Source organism: Eublepharis macularius, chromosome 14 (genome assembly GCF_028583425.1).
Source record: "Eublepharis macularius isolate TG4126 chromosome 14, MPM_Emac_v1.0, whole genome shotgun sequence".
NCBI lineage: Eukaryota > Metazoa > Chordata > Lepidosauria > Squamata > Eublepharidae > Eublepharis > Eublepharis macularius.
In genome coordinates, this window is record NC_072803.1 from 18,492,831 (window position 1) to 18,505,606 (window position 12,776).

Consider the following 12,776-nt stretch of genomic DNA (forward strand, 5'->3'; position numbering starts at 1 on the left):
TGTTCTTTGGACTTAAACTTTATTGATTACTTACAGGGATGAATCGCAACACCTTAAGGGGCCTCAGTCATTCATAGTGGGAATTACTTAACTGCTTTCAGTTGGCACACGGTGCGTAAGAACATCAGAAAGGCCAGGTTTTTATGCCTGCATCACTGGGAATCAGGAGTGTTAAACTCCAGATCTTGACCTTGTGAGGTTTCAAACTTTACTTCAAGTCCTGAACTCGCTGGAGATTTTAAGATCCACCCAATTAAAGAGCATTCTAATAGGCAAATGAAGTTATACGCTACATGCTTTGAATACAATTATCAATCCAAAACTGGGTTAGGGACTGACTTCGGAGTAGACACACTGCAAAAGGCCAGAAAGCCAAAAGAAAATCACCCAATGTTTTGATTTCCTTCTATGAACCAAACAACAAAAGCGCTGCTTGTGATTATTAAAAAGGATGTAGTGCAGATACATTTTGGTATCACAGCACGTTTATAGAAGACATGAATACTCCCTCTTTTTCCTACCCTAAACAGTGCTTTTTGGTAACAATCGATTTATTCCACATCTCAATGCATGCAACCCTTTTTGATAAATCCTCTCCATCCCAAAAAATCAGCAAATGCCACATATTAGGAGACGGGTCTGAGAGGAGCTTTGTTTCCTGTTAGGTATACTCACAGCATCCTCTCTGCTCAGACAGGTTTTTGGAAACCACTGCAGCCCTATGCAACCACCTCTCCTCCACAGAATGTTCAAACTCACTGAAAGAACATAAGGTGCTGGCAGAAGTACTAAGATCAGACTCCCGCCTCCCTTTAACTAGCATCCAATCTGATGAAGAGTTCTGGAGAACTCAAAAGCTTGCATACTGTGCTGTATTATTTTGGCTGGTCCCCGAAAGAACTGCCCCCTTGCTTTAGGGGGAATAAGTGATGATCTGTTATGAGCTTTAAAGACTTGATTTTATCTCTGTCCCGAAGACCAAAAAAGCCCACATCTACAGTACTATAGCCACTTATTTCCATGTCCCAATGGTACTTGTTTCCAAGTAAACATGCTTCAGATTATACTGTAATATCAATTGGTGGGGGGATCCTCATCAGGAACTAAGATCAGCAGTTTCCAGTTCTATGAAGTCTCTTGATTCAAAGCCAAGGAATGATTTTTACATCTCAAAGGACAGTGCGTAGCACAATAGAAAAACTGTCTATTATAGCCAACCAATCATCATCAGGAACAGTAGGGTAACAAGTTGTGTTTCTTCCCTTTTAAAGGAAAAAAAATCTTTTTGGTCTTGCAAGATAAGCACCAAATTCTTCTAATCTTTTTCCGTTCAAGCAAATCCAGGGCTCCATGAAAATGAGCTGTTACCAACCATTGGGCATTCCCTTCCTTTATCCAAGATCCAGTCTGTGTATTAACAGAATCCAAAGCAGGTCCCTGGCAGCATCCAATAAATCCAGGGCTTCAGCTGACTGCTGTTAATCAGAGATGTAGTCAGCTTCCAGCTGGAAAGGAGGGCACTTCCCCCTGCAAAGGAGTAAAACCATAAATTATCGTGTAAAAATGAAAACTACCTGGCCCTTGCCCTTTTAGAGAGTCCTCTCAAAAATGAACTACCCTTTGATAGGGGACTCACCATAAGAGCCTGCTCCCAGCTTTCCGTCACTGTTAGACGATATTCCTCTCTAGAATCTTGTTGCCTTTGACGAGTCTGTAGAATGAAAATCTCCTAAGGTCGATGGTCTTGTACTCGCCCTCCAGGATGAGTTCAGCGATAGCTTGGCCCACAGCCAGTGAATGCTGCAGCCCGTGACCACTGAAGCCAGAGGCAAAGTAGATGTTCTCCACTAGCGGGTGTGCGCCAATAACTGGGTTCTGATCAAAGGTGTTGTAATCATAGTAACCAGCCCAAGAACTCTTCACCTGCAAGATGTTAAAAATAAAAAAGTAAAAATGAAGCCTCTGCCACAGAGAGGCTGCAGGCCAAGACTGGCAGAGGCTCTTAAAGAAAAACATAAAAAGGTTCCAGAAAGGAGAGGGAGGAAGGGCTGCTCTCCTGAATACACAAGTGGGCTTTGCTCACAGATTGCTGCTGCCTCCCGGACTGAGAACTATTTTTAATGAATTAAATCCTGGACAGTGGTGTCTAGGCTGAGAACATACGTAAGTGGCAACAGGAGGGATAAAGGCTATTCAAGGCTATTCAAGAGGGCAAACCTGGAGCTACAAAGGCCTAAAAAGCTTGAGCATTGAAACTCGTTTTGCGATTTATTTCTCTCCTGAGAAGTGTTTTATGGGTTTTAAGGTGGTTTTAAGGTGCTACGTGTTTTAGGCTGGTTTTATTTTAGGTTTTTGCCGGGCTTTTAATAGTTTATTCTTGCAACTTTTATGGTGCTTTTGTTCTTGTGTTTTACTTTATAAGCTCCCTTGAGCAGGCTGTAGAGCAGAGGTTCCCAATCTTTTTGACCTTTGGCATTTCTGGAATGTGGGCACAGAGTGGTGGGTGCAATTAAAAAACGCCTGCCACAGGAGGCAGAGCCAACTGCAAAATGTCAGGGAATTAAGTTAACTTTTAATGGTAACACTTGAACATTTCAGGCAGAAGCTCTGCTTAGCGGAATACCTTTTAAAAGGAACATACTGTTTTAAAACATATTCTTACATACACACAACTTACCTTCAGCCATGCCATGAAGATCCCTGAGCTACTGTGGCAGCTGCTGCCAAAGCAACATTTTAAAAAATCTTCACAGCCAATCAGATCTCCATTTGGTCCTGGTCTCTTTTTAAAAATACTTGGTGGGCACAGGGAAAGGTGTCGGTGGAAACCATGGAGACCCCTGCTCTTTAGAGTGGCAGCATAGAAATTATCTCAAATAATACAAACAACCAAAGGCCCAAGATGTCATGCGGTCATACAGAATTCAATATTCTAAAGACCTATTTTTATTGTGATACAAAATCCAACTTCCCAGCCCCTTTGACTTTCCCAGCACTCCTGAATCAGCACATTCACTCTATGGGGGCCAGTTCACTACTTGATTAATCAGCACTCAGTGACTCGCAGCTGAATGTGTGAATGAAGATGCTTGGAAAGATGCTTGGACATATGCAGACACTAGAAACAAAGCCTGTTGTGCAAATAAATACAATGGGCTCTAGAAAACTGGGGCTGGGAAGGGCTGGCAGGCAGGCAAGGGAGTCTGGGAAGGGCTAGAGGGCAGGCAGGGGAATCTGGGGAGGGCTAACAGGCAGGAGGGGTCTGGGGAGGGCTGAGAGGCAGGAGGGGTCTGGGAAGGGCTGGCAGATATGGGGGGCAAGGGGTCTGGGGAGGGCTGAGAGGCAGGAGGGGTCTGGGGAGAGTTGGCAGGTATGGGGGCAAGGGGGTCTGGAGAAGGCTGAGAGGCAGGAGGGGTCTGGGGAGGGTTGGCAGGTATGGGGGCAAGGGGGTCTGGGGAGGGCTGAGAAGCAGGAGGGGTCTGGGGAGAGTTGGCAGGTGGAGGGGCAAGGGGGGTTTGGGGAGAGCTGAGAGGCAGGAGGCATCTGGGAAGGGCTGGCAGGTGGAGGGGCAAGGGGGGTTTGGGGAGAGCTGAGAGGCAGGGGGTCTGGGAAGGGCTGGCAGGTGGAGGGGTAAGGGGGGTTTGGGGAGAGCTGAGAGGCAGGGGGGGTCTAGGGAGGATTGGCAGGTAAGGGGCAAGGGGGGGTCTGGGGAGGGCTGAGACGCAGGGGGCGACACGCCCACTGCCTGTGAGCCCCACTGGAGCTAGGGGCGCCACTAAGACAATCATGTTATAGGATAACCAGTTGAGCTCTCCAAGTTAGGAAAACATTTATAATACTGACCTACTCAGCCCTGAAATAGAAAAGGAGGGATGGAATGTCCATATGAAAGAGGAATGGCCCATGAACCTGCAAGCCACCCCAGATTACCAAAACCAAGACCTGATAACCCAGCAGTATTACCTGCTCTGGGTCTTAAGAAGAAAGCTAAAGCGGAGAAGCTGGAGAAGCAGCCACTCATTATTTTACCTTTAGGGATTCAAAGGCAGGCACCCTGTGGGCCAGCTTAGGCCAGACTTTCTCTTGGAAGAAATCATGGTCTACTTCAAGGTCCTGGGTATCTGGCTCTTCCTCCTGAGAAGGAAAGACGGACACTGCTTGTTACTTGATTGGGCACCCTTAGTGCCAGAGAATAGCCCTTCTGAAGCCTGCAACAGTTTAAACCTGGCTTGCATCCTGAGCTCAAAAAGGCACAGCACACCCGTAACAACAACAACAGCAACTGTGCTTATACACTGCTCTTCTAGACAGATTAGTGCCCTACTCAGAGCAGTGAACAAAGTCAATGTTATTATTACCCCCTCCCCCAGTACAGCTGGGGAGCTGGGGCTGAGAGGAGTGACTTACCCAAGGCCACCTGCTGAACTTGTGGCAGTAGTGGGATTCAAACCAGCTGAGTGCTGATTTGCAACCCAACCACTTAACCACTATGCTACAGCAGCTCTCCTTCCAAGGAGGTGGAGAAGAACTCTCAACAACCAGTCCCAAATTGCAGCATGAAGCTCAGGTAGCCTTTGGAGACATAAAGACCAACAAACCCAGACTGCTCAAGAATGGGACAGGCAGTGTAGTGTAGTGGTTTGAGCAATGAGGTTTTGACTGTGGAGACCTAGGCTTTAATTTCAGCTCAGCTACACATAATTGGTGGGGGACCCTGGGTCAGTTGCCATTTTGTGAAAAGAAGGGATGGTCCAGTAAGCCTGCCTGTGATCCTTGCATGACATGATAAAAATATAATAAAGATGTCCAACAGTTCTGACCCCACCCTATTTGTACCAGACTGTTTTCTTACATGCAAGGACAGAGATAAGGCATCATCAGGAAGGGCCGTGGGAAGTATGTCTGCCACTGCTTCCCAGCAGTCAGCTCCCAATAAAACCACAGCAAACTCACCTCCGTGGGACTTAAGCTTCCAAGATAGTTGCCACCTATCCCTTCCCTGCGGAAGTAAGCGCCTGTGGTGTCAATTAACATGGGGGTCTCCAAGCCAGGCCCATCAGGGCAGTGCCAGACATAGACATACCTGGAGGCAAAAGGAGAAAAAGAAAGAAAAGCATCACTCATTTTAGCACCTAATAAAATCCACATCCTGGTTTTACCTACAGTCCAAAATTAGCAAAATTAGAGAGAAGCAGTACAGTGCTAGACCACAGTGTTGATAAGAACCATGATACTTGTATTTCAATGTCCACTTCAGCATTTATGAATATATGAAACTGCTTTAAAAACCTCAATCTGTTGGCCTAACTTGGTATTATCTATTCCAACTAGCAACTTCTCCCCAAATCTACCCAGCACTGCAGCCAAGATCCTTTTAACCAAAGATGTCCAGGACGGAATTCGGGACTTCCTCCATTTAAACTGTGTGCTCTGCCAGGGAGTTACCTTCTCTTCTTTCTACAGAGTTTCAACAGAAAAGGTGGCTTTTGAGGGAGGATCTGAAGGACGATAGAGACCAGGCAAGTGGAGGAAGTTTCAGACAAGTTACCAATGCCAAAAACACATGCTTCAAAGTTTAAGGGACGGTTAGCAGAAGATGCCTAACCACATAGATGAGCACAGTTCTTACGCTCTTCCTAAACAATAACAGTAAGAACAGTGGAAACATCAGCTCCTAATTCCAACAGGAAACTTGTGTGTACAAAAACTAAGAAAAGTAATCGTTTTATTCATTTATATCCCACCTCTCTCTCCAATGGGGACACAAAGCAGTGTACACAGTTCGCCCCTTCTCCATTTTATCCTCACAACAATCTTGTGAGCTAGATTAGGCTGAGAGTGTGACCGGCCCAGGGTCACCCACCAAGCTTCCATGGCAGAATGACGATTCGAACCTGGGTCTCCCATATCCTAGTCTGACAATCTGGCCTCTTATCTTCTTAGAGCAGACTCTACTGGGGCCAGGCAGGCAGGGCACAGCCGCCCCACAGTGCAGCACAAGGACTGTATTAATCCGTACCTTTTCTTAGGTTCCACGGGTAGCTTGACCCCTGCTAATGATTGTGGTGACCCAGTCCCGACACCGGCCAGCTCCGCCACTCTCCCTGACCAGGCGCCTGCTGCATTCACCACTATGGAACACTTCACCGAGGAGTACTCTGTACTGTCAGGCATTTGGACCTAGAAGGTATCACAGAAGGGAGGAGTTGGTGAGTCTTGCATCAGGGCAACCAAATTACCCACATGTCAGCTAACCCAAAAGCAATGGTTTGGGGGCTCGTGCTTTCTCAAGCTGAGGCCCCCGCTTTATGGAATCGCTTGCCTGAATAGTGCAGACACTATCTCTTCAGTAGGTTTTCAAAGAACATTTTTGCAAGACTTTTAGCAATTCACCAATACTATTTATGCTGAGAGAATGACTGAAAACAACGTCTTTCAACGTTACCATGAATGCAGAAAATGGAGAAGGGTGATACATTTTCACGTTATTTACACAAATAAAATGCCAGCGTTCTTCTTAGAACTTCTCATGCTGGCTTTGCCACCCCCCAGCACCATCTTGCAGACTTTCGTAAGCAAACTGCATTGCTTTCATCACCAAATGTGCTTTGAGAGGCCTTCCCCTTTCCCCGTGGCCACTGCCATAGGGAATTCTGCACAATCCAATTTGGCCTGTCCACTCTACAACCTACTCTCCTGCCACCAGAGTTGTATGAAGGACTACTTACATTAACATGCTTGATACGGGAGAGCTTAACGACCTCCCCATCAGCAGTCATCATTTCTCTGGAAAAAGAATTGAAAGCTGAGATGGGAGAGACACAAAGAAGTGGCTGCAGTTAGCATAGCAATAAGAAAGGATACCACAAGCATACATCCACAGCATTATGTAAATAACAACACATACTCTCCTTGACTCATGATATCAGAGAACTTATTCCTCCCTTTCTTACACTTTTCATAATATCACTGTCATTAGGAGCAACAGATCCAGAGAAGTTAGCCGCATTAGTCTGTAATAGCAAAATAGTAAAGACTCCAGAAGCACCTTTAAAACTAACCAACTTTGTCGTAGCATAAGCTTTCAGGAGCCACAGCTCTCTTCGTCAGATGCAATCTGACGAAGAGAGCTGTGGCTCTTGAAAGCTTATGCTACAATAAAGTTGGTTAGTCTTGAAGGTGCTTCTGGACTCTACTATTAGGAGCAATGACATGGAACATCTGGGAGCTCCATCCAAGCAAGTTTGTTTCCCAGCACAATAGTCCATTTTCTCCCCTCTGAATGAGGCATCTTGCTTTTTTAGCATAGGAGAGAATGCAGAAAATCAAAAAAGTCAATGGAGCCACATCTTCCCCCTAATCTTGGTGGCTTATGTAAAGAAATGAGATTCTGCTCTTCCCACCCAAAAAACTTAGTAGGAGCCACTGAGAATCAAACTCGCTCCTATTTGCATAGGCTTGGCTTCTATCTTGCCATCTCCAGGTAAGGCCCAAGTTACACAGGTGATAAAATGCTGAAGTGGTAGAATGGACTGCATTCCTTGCTAATGCTATGTCTTTGTAAACTTGTATTTATTTATCCTATGGCATTGTTCATGGAAATATCCTTGACACTGTATGGAAATGTCCTTGCTACTGATTGTACTAATCTCACACTATGTAATCCGCCTTGGGTCTCAGTACGAAAGGCGGACTATAAATGACATAAAATAAATAAATAATGTAATTAACCTACAGGTGTAGGTTAATTTTGGAATGATCACTTATCTTTTAAAGCTCCCTGCAACTAGAAAACCAGCACAGCAAGCAAAGAGATGGAGGAAAAGGGCTCAACCACTGTCATGTTAGTTTTCTATTTTCCTGGAGTTCTTTAGATAAGGGGATGTTTAAAAACTGGAATCCTCCACTGGCAACCTTTTGTGATACAGCCTATTCTACCTCACCTAGTTCTCCCATGTGTATGTAAACCTGGCCTGAATCTCAACAGAGCTCTGTAAAGCTCTGCAGGCAGACAATTTCAACACTGAAAATGCAGACTTTCATTAGGAAAATAGGGATGACAGAAGCGGCCAATTGCTGTGGAAGCTACAGAGGAGAGTTTGCCATTGGGAGCCAAACTGCTGCAGGCATGCAGAGGCCACTGACAGCCTTCCCCCCCCCAAAAAAACATTCATGTAACCAGGGCTTTTTTCCAGCAGGAACGCAGTGGAACGGAGTCCAGGCACCTCTTGAAAATGGTCACATGGCCGGTGGCCCCGCCCCCTGATCTCCAGACAGAGGGGAGCTTAGATTGCCCTCTGCGCCCCTCTGTCTGGAGATCAGGGAGCAGGGCCACCGGCCATGTGACCATTTTTGCCAAGAGCGATTTAAACTTTTAAAAACTCCCCCTCACCCAAAGTGACATCATTGTGCGGTCCTGAGTTCCATCACTGAGTTCCACCACCTTTTTTCCCAGAAAAAAAGCCCTGCGTGTAACATTTGTCAGCCAGCCATAGTTAAGCGTTCTTTGAGAAGATCTCTCCACCAAATACTAAAGGGCATGGCAGCATGATAGAGGATGTCACTCTGGTGAGAGGTTTTTCAACTGCAGCCCCACCCACCCCAATGCCATTTCCCCACTTGCAACAGCCCTCAGGTTGCTTTTAGCCACAATTGTGGGGGAAAGGGGTAACCTTCTTTTTTTTAAAAAAAAAACAGGCGCCAACAGCAGTCCCAGAAATTGGTTTCAATCAAGCTTTCGTGCAACAGGGCCCCAGTCTACACACAAACCCCCCAGGGCTGCTTTTTTAAAAATAGATTTTATTTAAGAAATAGAGAAAAACAATTGATAGTGCATAGAACCTTATACAGAAAGCTATTAAATAAACCTAACAGATTATAATAATAATAATAACAATAATAATAACATTTGATTTATATACCGCCCTTCAGGACAACTTAATGCCCACAGAGCAGTTTACAAAGGATGTCATAATTATCCCCACAACAAAACACCCCATGAGGTGGGTGGGGCTGAGAGAGGTCCAGAGAGCCATGACTAGCCCAAGGTCACCCAGCTGGCTTCGAGTGGAGGAGTGGGGAATCAAACCCGGCTCTCCAGATTAGAGTCCTGCCGCTCTTAACCACTACACCAAACTATATGCTGTAAATTCATTGACTAATAATAACAATACAGTGTAGTACCTACAAAATATGAGTAAAATATATGAACTATTTTTCTTTCTTTCATACCCCTTCCTCAATTCCAAGCTGACAGACCACAGCAATACAGATTATACTTCCACCTATTGTTAAGGATCCTGCATGAATGAAACTATAAGCATCTATACAGTATTTATCAACATTAGATTCATATTAGTTCAAAACAAAGCAAAACTTAACAATTACTCTAGGCAAGTATACAAGTAATCAAATTTATAGACAACTAAGAAAAATAAAAAAACAATAAAAAAACTTTCCTTCTGTCAACAATGAGTTAATTCATTTTTATGGTTATTTATCTACAATAAATAACCAGGGCTGCTTTTTGAAGCTAAATTTCACACCAGTTACTCAGGTTGGAACTACGATTTCCACTTTACTGAAACCAAGGTGCTTGGCGGCTTTATATATTTAATGGCAGTAGTAGTAAGTTTAATTGTACATGGCCAAAGGCCGTCACAATACAAAGTTAAGAACAGTAGGTGTATGCTGCTGACCACATCTCAGGAAGAGGGGAGAGAAAGAGATGGAAGACTCACATGTCACTTCTCCACGACTCTGGTAAACGCCCATTGATACTGCTTTGCGCCGCAAGGCATTGAGTAGAGTCCAAGGGTCAAACCATCCTTCATTTTCAAGACCTAAAGCACATAAGAGTGTAGGATGCAAGAATGAAATGCCCGTTTAGCCTTAAAATGGCCCAACACTTTAACAGCCCACAAGTTACCACGGTTCTTTAATGTCGTAAGCTAAGGAGCAAATGGGATTCTGGAGCAGCACCTGGAGATAAACGTAAAGTTCCTTGTAAAGTTGCCCTCTTAATGATTCTCTCCCCCATCTTGAAGAAACCCTCTTCCAAATTGTTTTTCCTCCCTGATCTTTTTGATTTTCTTCTGCTCTCGCTATACACAAGATGAGAAAAGTAGCTTCCAAACGATTGTGCTAGCCGCCTTACAATTGCCCTTTCCTCAAGGAAAGCAGGTTATCAAGGCAATCCTAAACAGGACTACACCCTTTGAAAATTAAGTGCTTAGGTCTGCACCGTATATCACATTTTTAGGTAGGTAGCCACATTGGTCTGCAGTAGAATGGCAGGATTTGAGTCCAGTGGCACCTTAGAGATCAACAAGATTTGGGGGGTATAGGTGTTCCAGATTATAACCTTTCTTCAGATACAGGTAGGAATGGTCATAGATCCAGAGGAGGTAGCCATGTTAGTCTGCAGCAAAACAGCAAAGAATCCAGTAGCACCTTTAAGCCTAACCAACTTTATTGTAGTGTAAGCTTTCGAGAGCCACAGCTCTCTTCGTCAGATGCAGAATGGGAACTCCCTGAGCCTTTATATCCCAGTCAAGAGGTAGGTGGGGTGTAGCAGAGAAAGCAGTCTGGAAGTAAAGGTACAATGTTACAATGCAGCTTGCAGCTGCTTTAATCAAACTACGTTGTAACATTATACCTTCAGCTCCTAATTCCTGAGATATAAAGGCCCAGAGATTTCCACTCCTTAACACCTACTTGTATCTGAAGAAAGAAACTTTGATTCTTGAAAGCACACTGTATATCACATTGAGCCTGGAAATAATTTCACCATGCACTTATGACTACAGACGATTGAAACCAGTAAGTGAACTGGGGAGGCACATCAGGAACAGTCCAAGCTTTTTCCTTGAATAACCTTTCATTTTTAAAAAGAGTCCAGTAGCACCTTTAAGACTAACCAACTTTATTGTAGCATAAGCTTTCAAGAATCACAGTTCTTTTCGTCAGATGCATCTGACGAAGAGAACTGTGATTCTTGAAAGCTTATGCTACAATAAAGTTGGTTAGTCTTAAAGGTGCTACTGGACTCTTTTTGATTTTGCTACTACAGACTAACACGGCTAACTCCTCTGAATCTATGACCACGGAACCTTTCATTTTTAAAAAGTGATAACTTTCTACCCATTTTTCATACTGAGATATAAGAAAAATATATACTGGCCACAGTCTTTCCAATGAACCCCCTCTAAGAACAATGTGTAGATCTGGGAGACTCAGGTTTGAATCGCCACTCTGCCACTGAAACTCCCTGAGCGACCTTGGGCCAGTCATACACTCTTGATCTAGCTTACCTCACCGGGTTGTTGTAGGATAAATGGAGGAGAAGAGAACAGTGTAAAACACTTGGGGTCTCCACTGGGCAGAAAAATGGGGTAAAAATGAAGAATTAACAATAATACATCTCCACTCAACATCCTTGTGGTCATTGGCAAGATGGCTGCCAAAGTCCTTTTAAAATATTCAGTATAACGGTTCAAGTTATTTAAAACGCAGAACAAAGTTATCCCCATTAGAGTGCTTGTTTTTAGGTTTTTGTTCTTTGGCACCAACCAACTCCTCCCATATTCAGCGCTGCCACAGCATTTCCTCCACCCGATACTCATCACAATATTTCAGGATATGGGCCACAGTTAAATCTTTTTCACAGAGGCCAAGACTGAAGGCTGGACAAGAGACCCACAAGAAGAGTGCAAACTGGAAACAAAAAGAGTAGGATTCCCCCTGCCACAGTCATCTCTCTTTTGTGTGCTAAAATCACAGGGCACCACAAATGTTTCTATCAAGGCAGCAGCATCAACATCCTACTTTACAACAGCTGGGAGACTTAATAGTCCGATACCATAGGAAGCCAAAGCTACGCCATCCGTATTCAACCACGGAAATTTCTTTTTCAGTTGGGCTGGTGATAGCAGGGACACCTCAGCTCCTTCAGTCCTGAAAAGCCGTTAGAGAACTCTCATCAGAATGTGCTCGGCTTGGAAGGGAGGCTCAGAAACCCACCACTGGGCAATGCAACACAGCTTGAAAGTGTGCCTCTGGGTGGGGAGGAGAACAGAAGGGGGCCTTCAAAAATAAGGGACAGTCAAGATCCTTTTCGAATTGGAATTTTCATATAACCTCTACAGGTAAACAGGACAGGCAGAACCATAAGGGGTTGGGAGAAGAGTGGAAATTTACCCCCACCCTATTATAAAGATGGGAGAGATGAATAGCTTCAGCAGTGGGGAAGAAGCAGTGATGAACAATCATATACATGGTTTTGTTTAATACAACCAAACCTACTGGGAGAAAAAAGTCTTTGTTTCAATCACTAAATTCAGCATCAAGGGTGGATTTTGTGAATTGGCCTGACTTGGCGGGGGGGGGGCTTTTCACCATTTTTTCCCACCATTTCATGAGTGAGCATTTTCTTTATCCTTTTGATGTCTGGTCTAACCCACGTTATACCAAATCAACATATTGTCCAAGGTGCCACCACTAGAGAACAGGCCAAGAGCTCAGATGAAAAAGCATGTCTTTAGCTTTCCAAAACAGTCTCTGGCACATATAAAAAAGGTGATGATATACCGCAAAGTGGAAGAAGGGCTGCGGCCCAGTGGCAGACCATCTGCTTTGCATGCCAAAGATCCCAGGTTCAACCCCAGGCATCTCCTGTTAAAAGAGTCAGGTAGGTGGTGGAAATGAAAGACCTGAGTCTGAAACCTTGGAGAGCTCCTAGCAGTCAATACTATGAGAGACCAATGCTCTAAGCAAGG

The 12,776-nt window shown here is 44.5% G+C and overlaps 1 protein-coding gene across 1 annotated transcript in view; it reads right to left on the minus strand.

Annotated features, from left to right (window-relative positions):
* The window catches only part of FOXRED1 (FAD dependent oxidoreductase domain containing 1), a 21,020-nt gene continuing 8,244 nt past the window's right edge, over window positions 1-12,776 (minus strand). The window contains exons 6-13 of the mRNA XM_054998025.1: window positions 11,861-11,955; window positions 9,741-9,842; window positions 6,729-6,805; window positions 6,020-6,180; window positions 4,954-5,083; window positions 4,030-4,134; window positions 1,637-1,923; window positions 1-1,527 (exon numbers count right to left, since the gene is read on the minus strand). Of these exons, the coding sequence (XP_054854000.1) occupies window positions 1,669-1,923; window positions 4,030-4,134; window positions 4,954-5,083; window positions 6,020-6,180; window positions 6,729-6,805; window positions 9,741-9,842; window positions 11,861-11,955 (925 nt within the window). The 3' untranslated portion in view covers window positions 1-1,527; window positions 1,637-1,668. The remainder of the gene's footprint in view (window positions 1,528-1,636; window positions 1,924-4,029; window positions 4,135-4,953; window positions 5,084-6,019; window positions 6,181-6,728; window positions 6,806-9,740; window positions 9,843-11,860; window positions 11,956-12,776) is intronic.